The 18,109-nt window shown below is 30.6% G+C and overlaps 2 protein-coding genes across 2 annotated transcripts; one reads left to right on the top strand and one right to left on the bottom strand.

Annotated features, from left to right (window-relative positions):
* Positions 1-2,492: 2,492 nt before the first annotated feature.
* On the bottom strand, positions 2,493-4,007 carry LOC124935030 (secreted RxLR effector protein 161-like). Its single transcript, XM_047475499.1, has 2 exons — positions 3,940-4,007; positions 2,493-3,114 (listed from the first exon to the last, which is right to left on the bottom strand). Exons 1-2 carry the CDS (start codon positions 4,005-4,007, stop codon positions 2,493-2,495), a joined length of 690 nt encoding a protein of 229 aa, XP_047331455.1.
* Positions 4,008-12,252: 8,245 nt separating this feature from the next.
* On the top strand, positions 12,253-14,627 carry LOC124922020 (WRKY transcription factor 71-like). The gene is made up of 3 exons (XM_047462739.1): positions 12,253-12,795; positions 13,067-13,210; positions 14,043-14,627. The coding sequence occupies exons 1-3, from the start codon at positions 12,266-12,268 to the stop codon at positions 14,467-14,469; spliced, it is 1,101 nt and encodes a 366-aa protein (XP_047318695.1). The 5' UTR covers positions 12,253-12,265; the 3' UTR covers positions 14,470-14,627.
* The last annotated feature ends 3,482 nt before the right edge of the window (positions 14,628-18,109 follow it).

Here is an 18,109-nt window from a genome sequence, read left to right as displayed (position 1 = left end):
ACGACGAGGTTCTCAAACGAATCAACATGCTTTACAGATCTAATCTTCGACGTTGTCGTGATAATGAAATTTTGATTGATTCTTAAGAGTTTATTTTGATTATTAAATGTTTTTTGGTTTCTTTCCAACCAGATAGTCCACTAAAAAATTATAGAGATAGTGATCTATTTTGTAACTCTCACTCTTTTAGTTGCCTCGATTCATGCCTCCCAATAGCTATCGACGATTTTCGGTATAACCCATTGGATTCCAGTCAAATTTCATAAAAGACTCCATATATTTGTCACAACGTGATAATTTAAAAGAATATGGGAAACCATTTTCATAATACAACAACGACTCACAATAATCATGCTCTTCCGTACACATCTATCATTAGTGGGAATTTCGCCGTGAATAATATTCCAACCAATAAATGAGATCTTGACAAGCATTTTATACTCCCACAATTTTTCCTGACAAAACTCAATCAGACTGACTTTATTGAACAAATTATAACAATGTCTCACATTGAAGTTGTTAGGATCGGTGTCATATATAGAGGCGGGGATCTGAATATAGTTGGAAACTTTTAACTTTCAATTCGATGTTAATCATGTGAGGGATTAAGATTTGTTTCTATTCTTCACAAATCTTCGCAAGCTCTTGAACGACTTCAAGTGTGCTTGCTGGATTTGAAGCGTCGTATAAATGAATACAAGGAATAAAAAAGAAATAACACAAGGAGTTTTTATGGATGTTCGGAGATAAAAACTCCTACGTCACACATTCTTCTGTTTCTAGAAAGATATTCACTAGAAGACTTTGATTGGTATAGAACACTACACAAATTCGTTCAGAAAACACATGACTTAACAACCGCCTGTTTCTAAACTCTTAGCTAACTCTCTATTGAATAGAATAGCCTCTGTTAAACTTACATTACTGAAATTTCACACAGAAAGAGCAGTAGATGAATTACATAGTAATCACATGGAAAGTAATCACATCACTTGATAGTTTTTTGAATTCTTTTGAGAGCGTGTGAAACTGAGAGATTCAGAGAACTTAGAGTCAGAAAACTAGAGATTGAGAGGTTCAAAGAGATTCACCCATTGTCCTCTAGTTTCCTTTTATACTGAAGGTTCAGCAACGGTCGAATCTTCTTCTTAACACGTGTCAGCTATCTGTTGGATGTACGTCGAGGTGTACGGGAAGGTACACAAGAATATAATCGTTGGATCGTGGCGTACTGAATTGTACTGGAGAATATTCGCTGGAACGTGATGTACGGAAAGGTACAAAACTTACTAGAGGAATATTGAGTATGTGGCACTTGAGCGGTTATAATTTGATAGGCAGACTAGGTAGACAGTTGATCAGATGAGCGAACGCTTCTTCAGACGTCTGCTGAAGCAAGGCGTATGCTTACGCACTTCTTCATACTACAAGTCTAATAAAGTCAGAACACGTCTAAATGCACACTAGTTCAGACCACGTCTGATGTAGTTATACGACGTCTGCTCGCGCACTACTTAAGACTCCGTCTGATGTAGTTAGACGACGTATGCTCGCGCACTACTTCAGACCACGTTTGATGTAGTTAGACGACATCTACTCGCGCACTACTTCAAACTCCGTCTGATGTAGTCAGACGACGTCTATTTGTGCACTACTTCAGACTCCGTCTAATGTAGTTAGACGATGTCTGTGCGTGCACTACTTCAGACTCTGTGTGATGTAGTTAAACGACGTCTACTCGCGCACTACTTTATAATGACATGTCTAAGTAGTTCAGACTTCATCTGATTACGCTTGCTTCAGACTGCATATGAAGATATACGTCTTATGAGTTGTACCTGCGTAAATACAAATTACACAGCTTAGTTCTGTTCAAACCACAACTTAGTTTTATTCAGATCACATCATCAAAACTATGTCGTACTTATTCTCTTAAGTTAATTAATTATTTCTCTCTTAATTAATTTTCTCTTTTCTTTATTTAACTTAATATAATAGAAGTTATCTAGTTCACGTCACCGCTTAGAATCTCGAGAAGACGAGTATAATTTTAACCATGAACATGTTAAAAACTTAGTGGTCAATCGGCGTATTCTCTCACAAACTCAAGATAATAAGATTAAAAAAATGAAAGATATTTTTATTTCAGTGCATCTTCTTTTTGCAAATATAGCTATTCTATTTATACTAGAAAAAAAACTTTTTAACTTCTATAACCTCCATGACTCTTAAATAGTTAGAAATAATGTTAATTAAGACACCCATTACACAAAAGATAATAACGTCTAATATTAACTAGACATTTAAACTGTCAGGTTCTTAATTAATTTTATTTTCAACACACTCCCCGTAAAATTAATTCTTCTTCATGATTCCAAGCATACTCCTCATTCTACTAGAAAATTTCACTCCAAAAGGCTTTTAAAAGTATTTGCAATTTGATCAACATATTTCACATATTCAAGTCTAATTTCTTTTTTCGTAATACTCTCTCAGATGAAGTGATAGTGCGTATCGATGTGTTTACTTCGATCATGAAAAACATGATTCTTTGTTAGAGCTTGAGCAGACTTGTTGTCAACAAAAATTGTGGTCGCTTTATTCTTTGACAAACTTATCTTCTTCAACATTCTTCTAAGCCAAATTTTGTGACAAATGCATGATGTCATTGCGACATATTCAGTTTCACAAGATGGTAACGAGATTATCGCTTGTTTCTTCGAACTCCACGAAATTGCATTACACCCCATAAAAAACACAAATCCAGTTGTGCTCTTCCGATCATCTATATCTTTGGCAAAATCACTATCGGAATATCCAACAAGTTGAAATTCCTTAGACGATGAATAAAGCAGTCCAAAATATATAGTACCTTTGAAATATCTCAAAATTCTCTTTGTCGCCTTCATGTGCTCCATCATGGGCACCTCTTTAAATCGACTAATAATTCTCACACTAAAAAGAATATCCGATCGAGTACATGTCAAATATCTTATACAACCAACAAGAATTTTGAATGGTGTGGGATCCACCTTTTCTCCATTTACGTTCTTGCTTAATTTAGCTCCAACCTCCATAGGGGTAGCCATCAGTTTGCTATTCGATATATTGAATCTATACATAAATTTCTTCACATATACTTGTTTACCAACAAAGATTTCATCATTTGATTGACGTACTTCTAATTCGAGATAAAATTACATTAAACCAATATCTGTCATCTCAAATTATCGGGCCATATCATTCTTGAAATATTCAAAGAACTCGAATTATTTCTTGTAAAAATAAGATCATTCACATATAGGCAAATGAATAAACAATCTCCATTTTTATCGATTTTCACATAAAGTGCATACTCATTTAGATATCTTTCAAATTCTTTATCACGAAAATAAGCATCAGTCCGACTATACCATGCTCGAGGCGCTTGTTTGAGACCGTACAAAGCTCTCTTCAACTTTAGTACATTTCATTCTTGTCCTTTCATCACATAGCCTTTTGGTTGCTCCACAAAAACATCCTCCTCAACGAAACCGTTAAGAAATGCTGACTTCACATCCAATTGGAATATTTTCCAATTTCTTTGTGTCGCTTGTGAAATAAAAAAAAATTAATTGTTTCTAGACGATCAACTGGAGCAAATACTTCATCATAGTCCACTTTGTGTAGTTGTGCATACCTTTTGACGACTAATCTCGCTTTATATTTTTCCACAACACCTTTGGCATTCTTTTTCTCTTTGAATATCCACTTGACACCAATAGACTTCTGACCCGATGGAAGAGAAGTGAGTTCTCATGTATCGTTTTTTTCAATGACTCGAATATCCTCTTCTATGGCTTGTCTCCATTTCTTTTCCTTACTAGCCTCCTCAAAACTCAAAGTCGTTGTTTCAGCTAAAAGATAGAACATAGGGACATCGTTCATTATCTCCCTAACATCCTTCGTGATCCTTCATTAGGGCTTCCACTTGATGAAGATGCACCAGAAGATGTGTTCGCCGTCATCGTAGGAATTATGGGCTTCCATGTTTATTCTCCTTGATTGTCCTCATCGAAGAATGGGAAGAATTCGTTGATGGAATCTTCATTAACTTTCCAGTTCCAAAAAGCATCTTCATTAAACTTCACATCACGACTCACAACCATATTTTCGTTGACAGGATTGTAGATCTTGTACCCTTTTGATTTTCCGTCATAGTCGATGAACACAAACTTCTCGCTTTTATCATCAAGTTTGGTTCTCTTTTGCTCTAGCACATGCTTGTAAGAAATACTTTAAAAAATCCTTATGTGAGATACATCTGGCTTCTTTCCGCTCCAAGCTTCAATTGGTGTTAGGTATTTCATGCTTTTGACCGGACAACGATTAAGGAGATACACTGCAGTCTGCACAAGTCACTGCTTCCGCGCAAAATTCTTTTGGCATCTTCTTATGTTTCATAATGCTTTGATTCATGTTGAGGATGGACCGGTTCTTCCTTTCAGTCACTCTATTTTGTTGTGGGGATCTTGGAGTTATGATGAAACGTCTAATACCATTTTCTTCACAAAATAGTTAAAAACATTATAAGTAAATTATCCACATTTATCGATTCTCAACACCCGAATCATATAGTCAGACTCTTTCTCCACCAAAGTTTTGAAATTCTTAAAAGTATCAAAATTCTTAGATTTTTATTTCAAGAAATAAACACAAGTCTTCCGACTAAAATCGTCAATGAAAAGTAAGAAATAATTATTTTACCATAAGACGATGGTTTGATCGGTCCACAAACATCGGCATGAATTAATTCAAGCGGCTTCGTTTCCGATAAAAATCGAATATTCCCGATAAACTTTTCAAATAGCATAAATACCACCCAAATGTTGCTACTATATAATTTATTTTTAATTATCAAAAGAGAACAAAATTAAAAAATAGTTGTTTCAGTCACCTAAATCCAGTTAGAATTGAACCTAATGAAATCAAGATATCTCCACAAATTACTGAATTTGAATATTGATGAGACTTAGATCCAAGTAAATCCTTTATATACACTTCAATATTTATGGGGCTGGCAAAATAAAAAATTTCTCTTAAGCCCACTATTGATAATTCCCAGTTCTTTCTATTCACATTTAACTATATGATGACCATTTCTTGGAATTCTATTATTGAAACTTGGAAGTGCTCCATTCTAAATTGCTGGACTTTGACTACATATATGCTCATAGAATAATAAACGGATCTTATTATAATTATTGTTTGGTGTGTATTAAATATTTATTTTTTAACATCAAAATTCCACTATGTTTCTCGTGACAAAAAAATATTGTGCTAAATAGATTAATTTAAATTTAGAGTTTTGTCTATAATAAAACACTATTCCCAACCTGGACCAAGTATGGACAAATTACAAATACCAATTGTCACTATTCCAATGCATGATTAGGCACCAAAAAAGTAGTATTAAATGGGTTGTTCATGTGACAATTAATAATAATTAAGTATCTAGAAATTTTGACATTGAACTATAATTAATATAACGAAAATGAAGACCCTTTTCACATTGAATATTATCTAATAATAGACATGATCTAGCTAGTAGTACTTCACAAATTAATGGATGCTAACAAATTATAATTGACAATTATTTAACAATTCTAGTAACTTTATTAAATTATTCAATTCATTAATTTAATCTATATAATTATTCAATTAACTTGACCTTTTTGCAACATTCCAAGTAGAGTAGATAAATATTGGCATAACAATACATACATTCCAACAACAAATTAATATGTTTTCTCACTATAAAAAAAATAGTGAAAATAGGTTTTATTATTTTTAAAAAAAGTGTCAATGATTAATTTTAATTCAATGGTGTAAATTAATATATAATTATATATGGGTAGTTGTACTAGAGGTTAGGGAAGTGGTCAGAGACTCGGAAAGTTGAAAGCAATTTGCACCATGAACAACTTTGACTAACAAGAGTTGAAATCTTGACAAATAATTTTGTCTAACTTATGTATTGATTTGGACATTGATCAATCTTTTTCAATTTATTTTTTCATTTCCCGTGATCTTTTGACATTTCAATGCCACTATTATTATTTACTAACTTTTGACTTTAATAAATCTTCTTTATAGTGTATTCTTTGGTATAAATTATTCAGAAGATTTACGGTGACGAATGAACGGATCAAACCGAAGGATAACGACGTGCCAATGAAAATGTTAGACAATAAAAAAATATGAAAATCCATGGAAACCAAAAATACCTATGAAGAACACAAGGAAACGAAAAAAAGACTAGCTAGTAATTTTCACCTTACTCAAATTGGTTGATTTCATAAGATGTTTGTGTTAAAATAAAGAGAAAAATATTATATTGAATTGTTATAAATTGTTAAAAAGTTATAGACATTATAATAAATGATTAGAGCCCTCCATCAATGGCTAAGGTAACCATTGATGGAGACAGCGGAAAACTATTACTTGATTGACTCAAGAACGATAACAATGCTCTGATACTATGTTAAAATAAAGAGAGAAATATTATATTAAATTGTTATAAATTGTTACAAATGTTATATTTATTATATAGACATTATAATTAACAAATAAGAGAGCTAATATAATATAATAATATAATACTAGTATTTAGCCCGTGCATTTGCACGAGTAATAATATAAAAATCGTGAAAAAAAATTACGGATAATATTTTTTGACATTTTTTAACCGTTTTAAGTTTATGGGTGAGTCAACCCATAATCCGACCCAAGTATCCATTTACTCAACATCATTATATATTAGTTAGTTAAAAAGTTGAACTTATATTAATATTAAAACGTCCCGCGTTTATCAAATTTGGTGTTGAATTTAAAATATAAAGTCTTTGTAGCCTAGTTGGTTAAAGAGTTGTACTTGTTTTTGTTAGGTTGCAAGTTCGAAACATACCTCTAGCATTTTTAATTTTATTTTTAACCATTTTAAATTTAAAAACGGGTCAACCCACAATCCGACCCAAGTATCCAAATTAACCACAGCTCTCGACCCGGCAATCCGGACACTTTAAAAATTAAGCATCATTATATATATATAGATTAGTTAGTTAAAAAGTTGAACTTATATTAATATTAAAACGTCCCGCGTTTATCAAATTTGGTGTTGAATTTAAAATATAAATTCTTTGTAGCCTAGTTGGTTAAACAGTTGTACTTGTTTTTGTTAGGTTGCAAGTTCGAAACATACCTCTAGCATTTTTAATTTTATTTTTAACCGTTTTAAATTTAAAAACGGGTCAACCCACAATCCGACCCAAGTATCCAAATTAACCACAGCTCTCGACCCGGCAATCCGGACACTTTAAAAATTAAGCATCATTATATATATATAGATTAGTTAGTTAAAAAGTTGAACTTATATTAATATTAAAACGTCCCGCGTTTATCAAATTTGGTGTTGAATTTAAAATATAAAGTCTTTGTAGCCTAGTTGGTTAAAGAGTTGTATTTGTTTTGTTAGGTTGCAAGTTCGAAACATACCTCTAGCATTTTTAATTTTATTTTTAACCGTTTTAAATTTAAAAACGGGTCAACCCACAATCCGACCCAAGTATCCAAATTAACCACAGCTCTCAACCCGACAATCCGGACACTTTAAAAATTAAGCATCATTATATATATATAGATTAGTTAGTTAAGAAGTTGAACTTATATTAATATTAAAACGTCCCGCGTTTATCAAATTTGGTGTTGAATTTAAAATATAAAGTCTTTGTAGCCTAGTTGGTTAAAGAGTTGTACTTGTTTTGTTAGGTTGCAAGTTCGAAACATACCTCTAGCATTTTTAATTTTATTTTTAACCGTTTTAAATTTAAAAACGGGTCAACCCACAATCCGACCCAAGTATCCAAATTAACCACAGCTCTCGACCCGGCAATCCGGACACTTTAAAAATTAAGCATCATTATATATATATAGATTAGTTAGTTAAAAAGTTGAACTTATATTAATATTAAAACGTCCCGCGTTTATCAAATTTGGTGTTGAATTTAAAATATAAAGTCTTTGTAGCCTAGTTGGTTAAAGAGTTGTACTTGTTTTGTTAGGTTGCAAGTTCGAAACATACCTATCATTTTTAATTTTATTTTTAACCGTTTTAAATTTAAAAACGGGTCAACCCACAATCCGACCCAAGTATCCAAATTAACCACAGCTCTCGACCCGGCAATCCGGACACTTTAAAAATTAAGCATCATTATATATATATAGATTATGATAATATCTTGCAGATATATTATATTTTAAACGCGTTTAAATTTTCTATGATTATTAATTTAGTTCACAGGTTAATAATTAGTTGGCTTAATGAATATATATTTCTTAGATCAAATTTTATTTCTTAAGAATCTTACATCTTAAATTCAAGCCTCTTCCCATTAAACTACTTAAATGAATATTGTCTTAGTTAATACATATTGTTTACTAATTTTGATTGTTCTATAACTAGCGCGACGTAATTTCCCTACACATATTTTAATTATTAAAACTAAATAAATAGTTTATATATGATTTTTTTTTCCTCTAAGTTTCGTGATCCTACTAGCCTTGCAAGTTGCATCTTGCAAAGAACATGCATAACTATGGGGTAAAAACCAACTAGATGATCTAGACAAATCAGACCTTGTAAACTGAATACAAGATTCGGATGATGAGTAAGGATAGCTTCATTTAGTTCTCCCAGTCCCAGCTCGAAAAATACTACTGACGTTCTTAATACTTGAGGGTAACAACAATATTAATCAATAGAGAAGGTTTTGGAATACTTTGATTATTAATTTGTCTCTAATACTAAGTTTCCTAAATGAATTACTAAATATATATATGATAAGGTTGATATAAATATATAAAATTATGTGTCAACATCTGAAAGATTCCTTTTAATTTCAGTCATGATCGATCTCCACCTATATATATACACACATACCTGCCCTCTCTCTGAATGGATGTGGGCCTGGGCCGGTAAAGGTCGACATGATCCAATTATGTCCACAATTCCAGATGCCATACGTTATATATAAAATAATTAAACTATACTTTAGGTCAACAATCTCATGCTCTCTTTCAGTCTTTAGACTAGTTCAAATTAATAATATTTAATTTTCATACAAAAATGAAAAGTCTACTTTGATCGATCTAAAGCAAACTAATTAACCGTCCTACATCAATGCTTCTTTTCATCCATCCTAAGATTGTTCATCATCATCAATGATCGATCATGATATGTTTCACCTATCCTGATCTTGACCCCTATCTAACTAGCTAGCTAATTGATTATTTTATTTATTTATGCTTAACCATAAGTTACACTAAGCTAATTAATGTGTAGATCTTCGTCGACTTAATTAATTATATACACCTATATGTCATAAAGTTGCTTAATTAATTAGTCAAATCATTCGGCCTAATATTATCATATTCATGAGTTCTTCTTTTTAATGATTGAACATGATCAAAGGAAGAACTAATGATATATGCATGATGCAATCGAGTCCATTTTTTACATCATGCATTCAAAAGAGATTTAAAATAACTCATTCTTTACACAATAAAATAACATTTTGGACACTCGGGATTTTGTTGTTAAGTTTAAACGCTCTCATAATTTATATAATATTTCATGAATTTTTCCTTGAAAATTTTTTATAGATAAAATGAATTAGTATTAAACAAAAATAGCCCATAAAGGAAAGAGTTTGAATTTGTGAGAAAATGATAATAATAGAAAGAAAAAAAAAAGTTTAGAATTGAGAAAGTTGTTGTTTGGCATATTTCTATTATCTCTTTCTCTTTTGATGGCTTTCCTGAATTACATTGTCAATTTATTGGCATAACATATTTGGTAGTTTGTGTGACTTTGTTCTTCATCTCAACCATGTTGGGAGTGACACATCTCACTTCACATTATCCACACCTACTAAAAAGACAAATGAGAAAGAGGTTAAATTTTATTTAAATTTTGAAAGTAATTGTCTATATTTTTTTATAAAATATTAAGCATAAACTTACAAAGGGTATGGGTATTTTTCTTTTCTAATCCATATGACTTATTTATTAGAGATGTCTTAATCCTTCAATTGAAAAATTGTGTCGATCGCCTGAGTTTTTAATAAATGAACTCGATATTACATGTGTTTTTACTTTTTCTTTCTTATATTCCATTACTTTTAGTTATCATTGTAAATGATGTTATCTTTGAAAATTTTCTATTAACAATCTTTAAGCCATGATTTTTAACATTGTGACTTACTTGAGTAACAAATTATTCATCTTATTTGGTTTAGTTTGATCTTTGTTGTATCTTGAGATAACTATATTTTGACACATGACCAATTAATATGATATTTTTGTTTAAAATTGACCATGATGAATCAATATTAGGGTTTTTATTTAAAGAAGAAAAAGTAGGAATGGGGCCAAGGGAAGGGAGCAAGCCTATTAGGGGTTGTAATCAGCTAGGTAGCAAGAGCAAACATGATCTTCCACGTGTCACTCACAGCTTGGGCTAAGGTCAAATGCCGGTGCCATGTGGGACACCCTCCAATACATACTATCATGAATAATAATTCAATACAATTATAGACTTCTATAAATCAAATAAGTTATTTTACATATAATTCTACTAATTCAATTCAAGATTAGTGAGCACATAATCATGATAACTTCAACTTTACTCTGAATCATTATCGATCTTAAGTAGAATAATAAGCCAAAGTCAAATTCATTTGAATCATAATCGAACCGGAATTGTAAGCACATACAAATTCTTTTGTTGTTTAAACTATCTAAAATTAGTAACTTCATTAAATGTTTATGTATTTATGTATTTTATTTTTTTGAAATTGGTGAGTTTGTCATGTTTTAATACAAACTTAATTAAGTTAAAAATAAAATAAAGACAATAATGATTCATAGAAACTTCTCTTCTCCCATGAATGGGTAAATAAAGTTGAAATGATAATGGATGGATGGATTGATTATGAAAAGTAAGTCTAGGCAATTACATAATAATTCATCAAAAGATGTTGGTAATTTTTAAAGTCAAAGTCTAAGGTCATAATAACATTAGTTGATCATCCATCTTAGGATACTTTTCATGGTCAATTTATTACACTTGTTCTTTACTTTTTTGAAAAATTTAAATCTATTTATATATATATAACATTTGTATATAAATAACCAACATAATAAAACAATGCATATATACATCACATAATTATCACAAACATGATCTAATTTAAAGAAAAATACATGTTTCAACTTTTTACTAGCTAGATCATGAATGTGATGCAAACAAGAGAATTGGTCTCCATGTTTTATATCATGGACTCATTTGTCCTAATTTTTTAGTTTCTTTTTTTCACTTATCTTTTGTTATTATTATTTTTTGATTTATACTCTTTTTATATATGGGACTTTTTGGATCAATAAAAAAACTAACTTATAAATTATAAAATAAATTAGCAACTCATTGCATCCCCCAATGACTTCTAGTTTAGTCTCATGGCTTGGACCTTCTTGGGTTTAGGTCTCACCAATGAACCGAAACAGCACTATTGCAACTTTTTCTCTCTTGTTTATTAAACATGGTATTTACTATCTTTTCTAAACCTCTCTAAATTATCCTAAATCTCTTTTTTATATTGATCAAATGAGTCTAGAACGTTAATAGTGTTTTTTTGAATGAGACTATTATTATGTCTGACATATAAAATATAGTTTTCAAATAAATTTAATATAATTATTTATTTTTATGAAAAAATTATGTTAGGTATGAAATAATGTTTGAAAATTAACATGATACTTACATTTTATTAAACATATATCAATATATATATATATATAATTTAAATATAAATTTCAAAAAAAATAATTTGCAAATGCAATACACTATAGTATGTTTTGATTTGATTCCATTTTTTGTGACAAAAAAGAGAAGCTACATGCATGTTTAGGTAACACTAGAAATAATATTATTTTGTCTTGATAAGAGAAATGAAATAAAAGTTATTAAAATGGTATGGTGTTTGATCCAAAAAGGTGCATTGTGTTGCATTGTCAAACTTCCTTTATTGAGGTGGGCCTAAATATTCCTCCCATTCAAACTTCTCTCTTTCTTATATTATAAGAAGACAAGCAAAGCTTAATCAATATATATGCTTTTTTGCTGCATAATCATCAAAGTCTTCTTCTTCTTCTTTCTTCATCTTCTTCAATGTCTGGTGAAACTAGAGACTTCTTCTTCTTCAATAATGACCATTTTCTCCTCAACAATACCACTCATGACTCTAATTCCTCAATTGGGTTTTCATTTCTAACTAATAATTCATCTTCTTCTCTTTCTAATTCATCACAATCTGCTTCAGCTCATCATGATCATCATGATCCACTAATAGCCCGGTTTGATGATCATCCTCCTTTCATGAGCTTCGCTGATACCCTACAAGTGGGCTCGACCACAGACTATAATTCTCTATCCCGAGCATTTGGTTTAATCTCGCCTAATTCCCCGATAAACAATCATCCAAATTCATTGGATCAACATGTCCAACTTGAGCAGAAGCCGGCGCCTGTTACTCCACCAAACAGTAGTTCGGTTTCTAATTCATCATCGAGTCATGAGGTGGGAGGGGAAGATCATGATGAATCTAACAAGACTAATATCACTAAGTCCAAAGAGATCAATCATCATCAGCTCAAGGCAGGCTCTTCTGAAGAAGGAGCTGACAGCTCCAAGAAAGTCATGTAAGCTTTGAATTTAATTGAATCATTCTAACCAAGGTAACCCTATTTATTATATAAGTGAATAGGGTAAGATATGAATCATAAATTGTTGTACATTAGAATTTTGAATTGTTGACTTGACTTTGAAGTATTAGTCTGATGCAACCCAACAACCTTAATATGTTATATTATATAAAACAAAATTAAATTAATGTTGCATTTATAATTTATATGGCATTAGTTATAATTAAGTTTGTTATAGTATAGTAATAAGGTAAATTGATGAGTTCAGGATTAAGAAGGCAAATAAGAAGGTAGAAAAGGAGAGGCAACAGAGATTTGCATTTGTGACAAAGAGTGAAGTTGATAATCTAGAAGATGGATATAGATGGAGAAAGTATGGTCAAAAGGCTGTTAAGAACAGCCCCTTTCCAAGGTAATATCTATAATATATCTTTTCATTATATGTCTGAATTAACTTATATATGTTTACATGCACATATATCCATAGAGAGATTAGATGTGCATGGGAATTAATTATCTAAATGGAAATGCCATAACTTTGTTGTTTATAAAAGAAAAGGACTTTTCATTAATTTAAATGTACAAGTCACAACAATTATTGATCGGGAAAAATTGGTAATATGAGTTGTCATCATCTTAGTCAAATTCAAAATACATGCCAAAGGGTTCTTATGTTAGAAACTTTTCATTTGTCGTCGCACCACACTGTAATACTAAAACAAACCATGTATCAAGACCAAACACTACACTAGTATTGGAGGTCGAGATTCTTGATGTAACCCAACTCGGCGTGCAATTGGATGCCCTCATCCTCATTCGGTTTTTTGTCTTGTTTTGTTTTCATATTTGACACCGCTATTTAGCTTCCATTCTTCTCTATCAAGTTGACATTTGGTGTTCTTCTATTCTTTTTTGGTTTATCTTCAATTCTACCTTTAAGATTAGGAAAAGAGAAAACCTCTCACATAGAGGGTGTGTGATTAGATCTTAAATATTTTGATATTATTATCATAGTTGACAATATTGTAAATATGATATCTTTGTCAAGCTTTGATTTATTGTTTTCAATTTATTTTAATTTTAAAATGGTTATAAAGACACGATTTAGCATCCAAAATGGGAGGGGTCATGTGTACATAAAAAAACAAGACTTAACCAAAAGTTTTCCAATTGAGTCTTAATCATAATAACATTCTTTAATAGAGAAATAAAATTAATGTATCTTTGTATTAATTAACTTGCAGGAGCTATTACAGGTGCACAACTCAGAAGTGCATAGTGAAAAAACGCGTGGAAAGATCATATGAAGATCAGTCGACTGTGATCACAACGTACGAGGGACAACACAACCATCATATTCCCTCGACACTAAGGGGAGCGGTTGCAGGGTTAATGATGCAACCCTCCATGCATATGGGACAAATTGGAGGAGGATCCACTATGATGAGCTTTCCTTATGATCAATCATTCATTGAACAAATGGCTCCATTATACTTGAACTCTTCTTCATCATCATCAACTTATAATACTATTGGAAGTGGCTCCCAAAATGGCTTAATTAGTGCACCACTACTCCAACAGATTCATCATCAGCTCACTGACTATGGACTTTTACAAGACATGGTTCCTTCCATGATCCTTAAACATGATGATCAGCCACCACACAACTAACTCTAGCTAGCTCTATATTAAGAATAACTTGACTATAATTAATATATATATATATATGTATGTAATATATTATACATAATTATGTTCAATTTTCTCTGGCTTGAGCAAGTAGGAAAGGATTGGAGTTTAATTTTCATGGTTCAATATGTGGTGCACGAGATCTAGATCAATTAAAATTTATGTTTGATTTTAATTAAATTTTTTTGTGTTTTAGTATGAGGCCCAACCAGCAAGTCCAAACAGAAATCAAGTCCATAAAGAAGTTCACTACTAAAATCAAATTAAATTAGAAGGAAGTTAAGGGCCAATTTAAATAAGCTAGGGTGGTTTGGGGAGAATGTTTTTTTAGGACTCTCCTTTTGGAGGAAAGCCTTGTTCGGGTAAAGTGTTGTAACTTTTGAATGCTAAAAGATTTCTAATGAATATTTAGATAAGAGATCCTACTAGACGATCACGAGCAATAAAGCACATGTATCCTTTCTAAAAGTGTAATCAAGCACACAGAACATGATATTACTATCGGAATTATTTTCAATATTTGGGAATATATCAAGATTAAATTCAATTAAAGTGATTTATTAAAACATAAAAGTTATGAGTTTATTTAGATATTTATAATAAATATGAGGATATATTTGTATAAAAGCATAAATATCATTTACTATTTCGTTGATGGGTCGAATAGTAAATGAGTATATTAAGGTTAGGTCCCAAACCCATATAGATAGCCTACCTATTATGTTTCTCTAATCAGGCAAAAGGTAATTGTATGTTCATCTTTTAAAAACACTCAAGGGCTATCAATAAAGGGTTGAAATATCTAAACTCCAACCACATCATTTATTATTGATTCATGTTGAGATCTAGAACTAGGAAATCCAAGATTAAGAGAAGATTCAAAGAACAACGAAAAACGAAACCGTTCTTCATTAAAGATTCAAATATGTTTCTGCAATTACATTTTATCGACATAGTCTATAAAAGTTATAGACTAAAAAAGTTATAGACTTAAGGATTAAAAATTTAGACTAAAGATTCTAACAGATACGTGATCTCTTTTTATTTGTGTATTTTTTATGTAAACTTGTTTTTTACTCGATTTTCACGGGAAAAATCTTAAGAAACCAACACCAGTCGAATTAACCATTATTTTGAATTATTAATCTCATTTGACGAGACGATCTTCGATATGTGTCTAATCTTGTATTTTTACGAGATTTGAGAAAAATGTAATCTTGACGTTACAAGTTCGATTATAACTACACTTATCCAACATTCTTGATTAAAGTTGTTGAAGAAAGGTTAAAAGTTCAAGAGGTCAGGTAATGAGTATAAACCATCATTTTTTGTTGAAACTTTTCAGATGGCCAGGAACACGAGAATGATACAAAGAAATATGACGCAAAAGAATGAGACATTGCAAATAACCAATTAAAGAAAACATGAGTGAATCTACTATCACAGTGGAGTTTACTTGTGACATTGCTCCAACATCGGCAAGCAGTCTTAGATGGGCTGAATAAGATAGAAGTGTATCTATATTTGAACCGAAATCATAGCTATTTTAATTCTCTCGAAATACTAATTTTGTTATTTCAATTTGGATATAAATATTTAAACTTAAGGATAGATCTAAGAATTTAAGTTAGGGGTAACCTTACCAAAAAAAAAGTTTGAGGTGGTCTTAGAAAAAAAAAGAAAACTATGAATAAAATGACTAAATAAACGCAAATTATGCCTAATGAAATTGGAGAAAAAAATAATGAGTTAAATTTAAATTTTAAAAAAAATTAAGGAATTATTTCACATTTCTACCGTAAATCATGCTTAAACTTATTCACTCATAACATACTAACGTTCTTTTCAACCCAAAATCACGATTTTCATTTCTTTCAAAATTGAAAAATATCTCAAAATTGAAGCCTTTGTCTCTTAAAGCTTATTCATTTCGCTACAAGATTGGTTTGAAGATCATTAATTTCTCCTTTTTCTGAAATTTCTGATTCAAGAAGTAGAACATTTTGGCCCCTGACCTTTGCTGCATGACAAATTCCCCCCAATACTTTATTTTGATCGAATTTAGCCCTGAACAAAATTGATACACTAAAATCAAATATTTTTCTAAAATCCTTATTATTAAATTTATTTGGAGTGTTTTATAATAACTTAATCATGTTTTAGTTAAATTTCAAGGTTATTTAATCCTTTTAATATTTGAATCACATGTTTATTTGCTTATTTTCATGTTATATACCCTGAGAAGATCGAGAATCCATTTAGACCCTAGCCCAAAGCTAGGATAAGACCAATTAGTGCCTGAATTGCAATGAACAAAGGCCACCAAAAGAATTAATGAGAGGGAGCTACCAAGGTTGTTTACTTTTAACCACGGATGTCAATAAGAAGGATCGGGGCGGAGAATTCGTTTATAATTTCTGCCTCTGTTCTATTTCGAGGATTTTTTTAATTATCATTCCGGTACAGTTTAGTTTCTGAGAATCTCGTGGGGTACCGATAATACCATATTATCTAAAAAAAAAATAAAATTTTCTTTGATAAAATGATGTAAACAAATTTTTTAATATTATATATGGTAATATATTGAAAATTTATATATTATAAATAAATAAACTTAAAACTATTATAAAATATAAATAATAAATAAATATATTTATGATGTTATATATTTAATTTTTTTTATTAGTGTTTAGGACTGAATCGGGGTGAGATCAAAGCGGATAACACAAATATCATCCCCACCTCATCTCCAGTCAAATCAGAGAAAAAATGTCTCTAACACGACAATTCGGATAAAAAACTACTAGACATATTATAATTGTCATCAATACTTGTATCCCATGTTTGCTTGCAAATGTTTATTTTATAAGATTTTGTGCAAATTTGTGTTTTTTTTGGCGATTTCTCTTATGTTTTAAATTTTCGCATTTTAAATATTGCACTTTAGAATACATCGGAAGATTTTAGGATTTCTCTAAAATGTCTCCCATCGGATTTGTGTGATTGGATAATTCGTGTTTGTGCGAATTTAAAAGAGTTATAAAGATTGAAATGTGAATGCAAATTTGAGAAAGTTATATGTACAAATATCATAATCTAGCTTGTGACATCTGAATTATTTTAGCAATTAAAAATATATAAATAGGTGTGGTCAGTGGTGTGATGTATTTATGTGGGTGAATATTTGTATGATTAAGTTATTTTGAATTATTATTTATCTTTTTTATTAACAATAATTTGACAAGAGAAATATATAATATTTTCTTTAATATTATTACAAGAAATTTTTTATATTTATATAGGAACCATTTCCCTGTCTACTCACATTCTATTCATTTTTTCTAATATATCTACATTTTCATTCACTTTCCTAATATACACACTTCTCTCTAAACCTATAATTAACTCATTAAGACTATCTCCAACCGACACTTATAATGAGTTTTGGATGCCTATTTTGCTCAAACCTTACTGAAAAAAAAAAAAACTCAAAATGAGTTTTTGTACTATCTTTTCTAGCCAAACGCATATATATGCGTTTGGACTTGGACTGTAGCTCCTCCATTTTGGCCATTTTTAAAAATGGTCTTTAGGTTATATATATATATATATATATATATAT

Source organism: Impatiens glandulifera, chromosome 1, assembly GCF_907164915.1.
Source record: "Impatiens glandulifera chromosome 1, dImpGla2.1, whole genome shotgun sequence".
NCBI classification, from domain to species: Eukaryota; Viridiplantae; Streptophyta; class Magnoliopsida; order Ericales; family Balsaminaceae; genus Impatiens; species Impatiens glandulifera.
The sequence above is the reverse complement of the archived record's forward strand: the minus strand, read 5'-3'. Positions and strand labels throughout refer to the sequence as shown.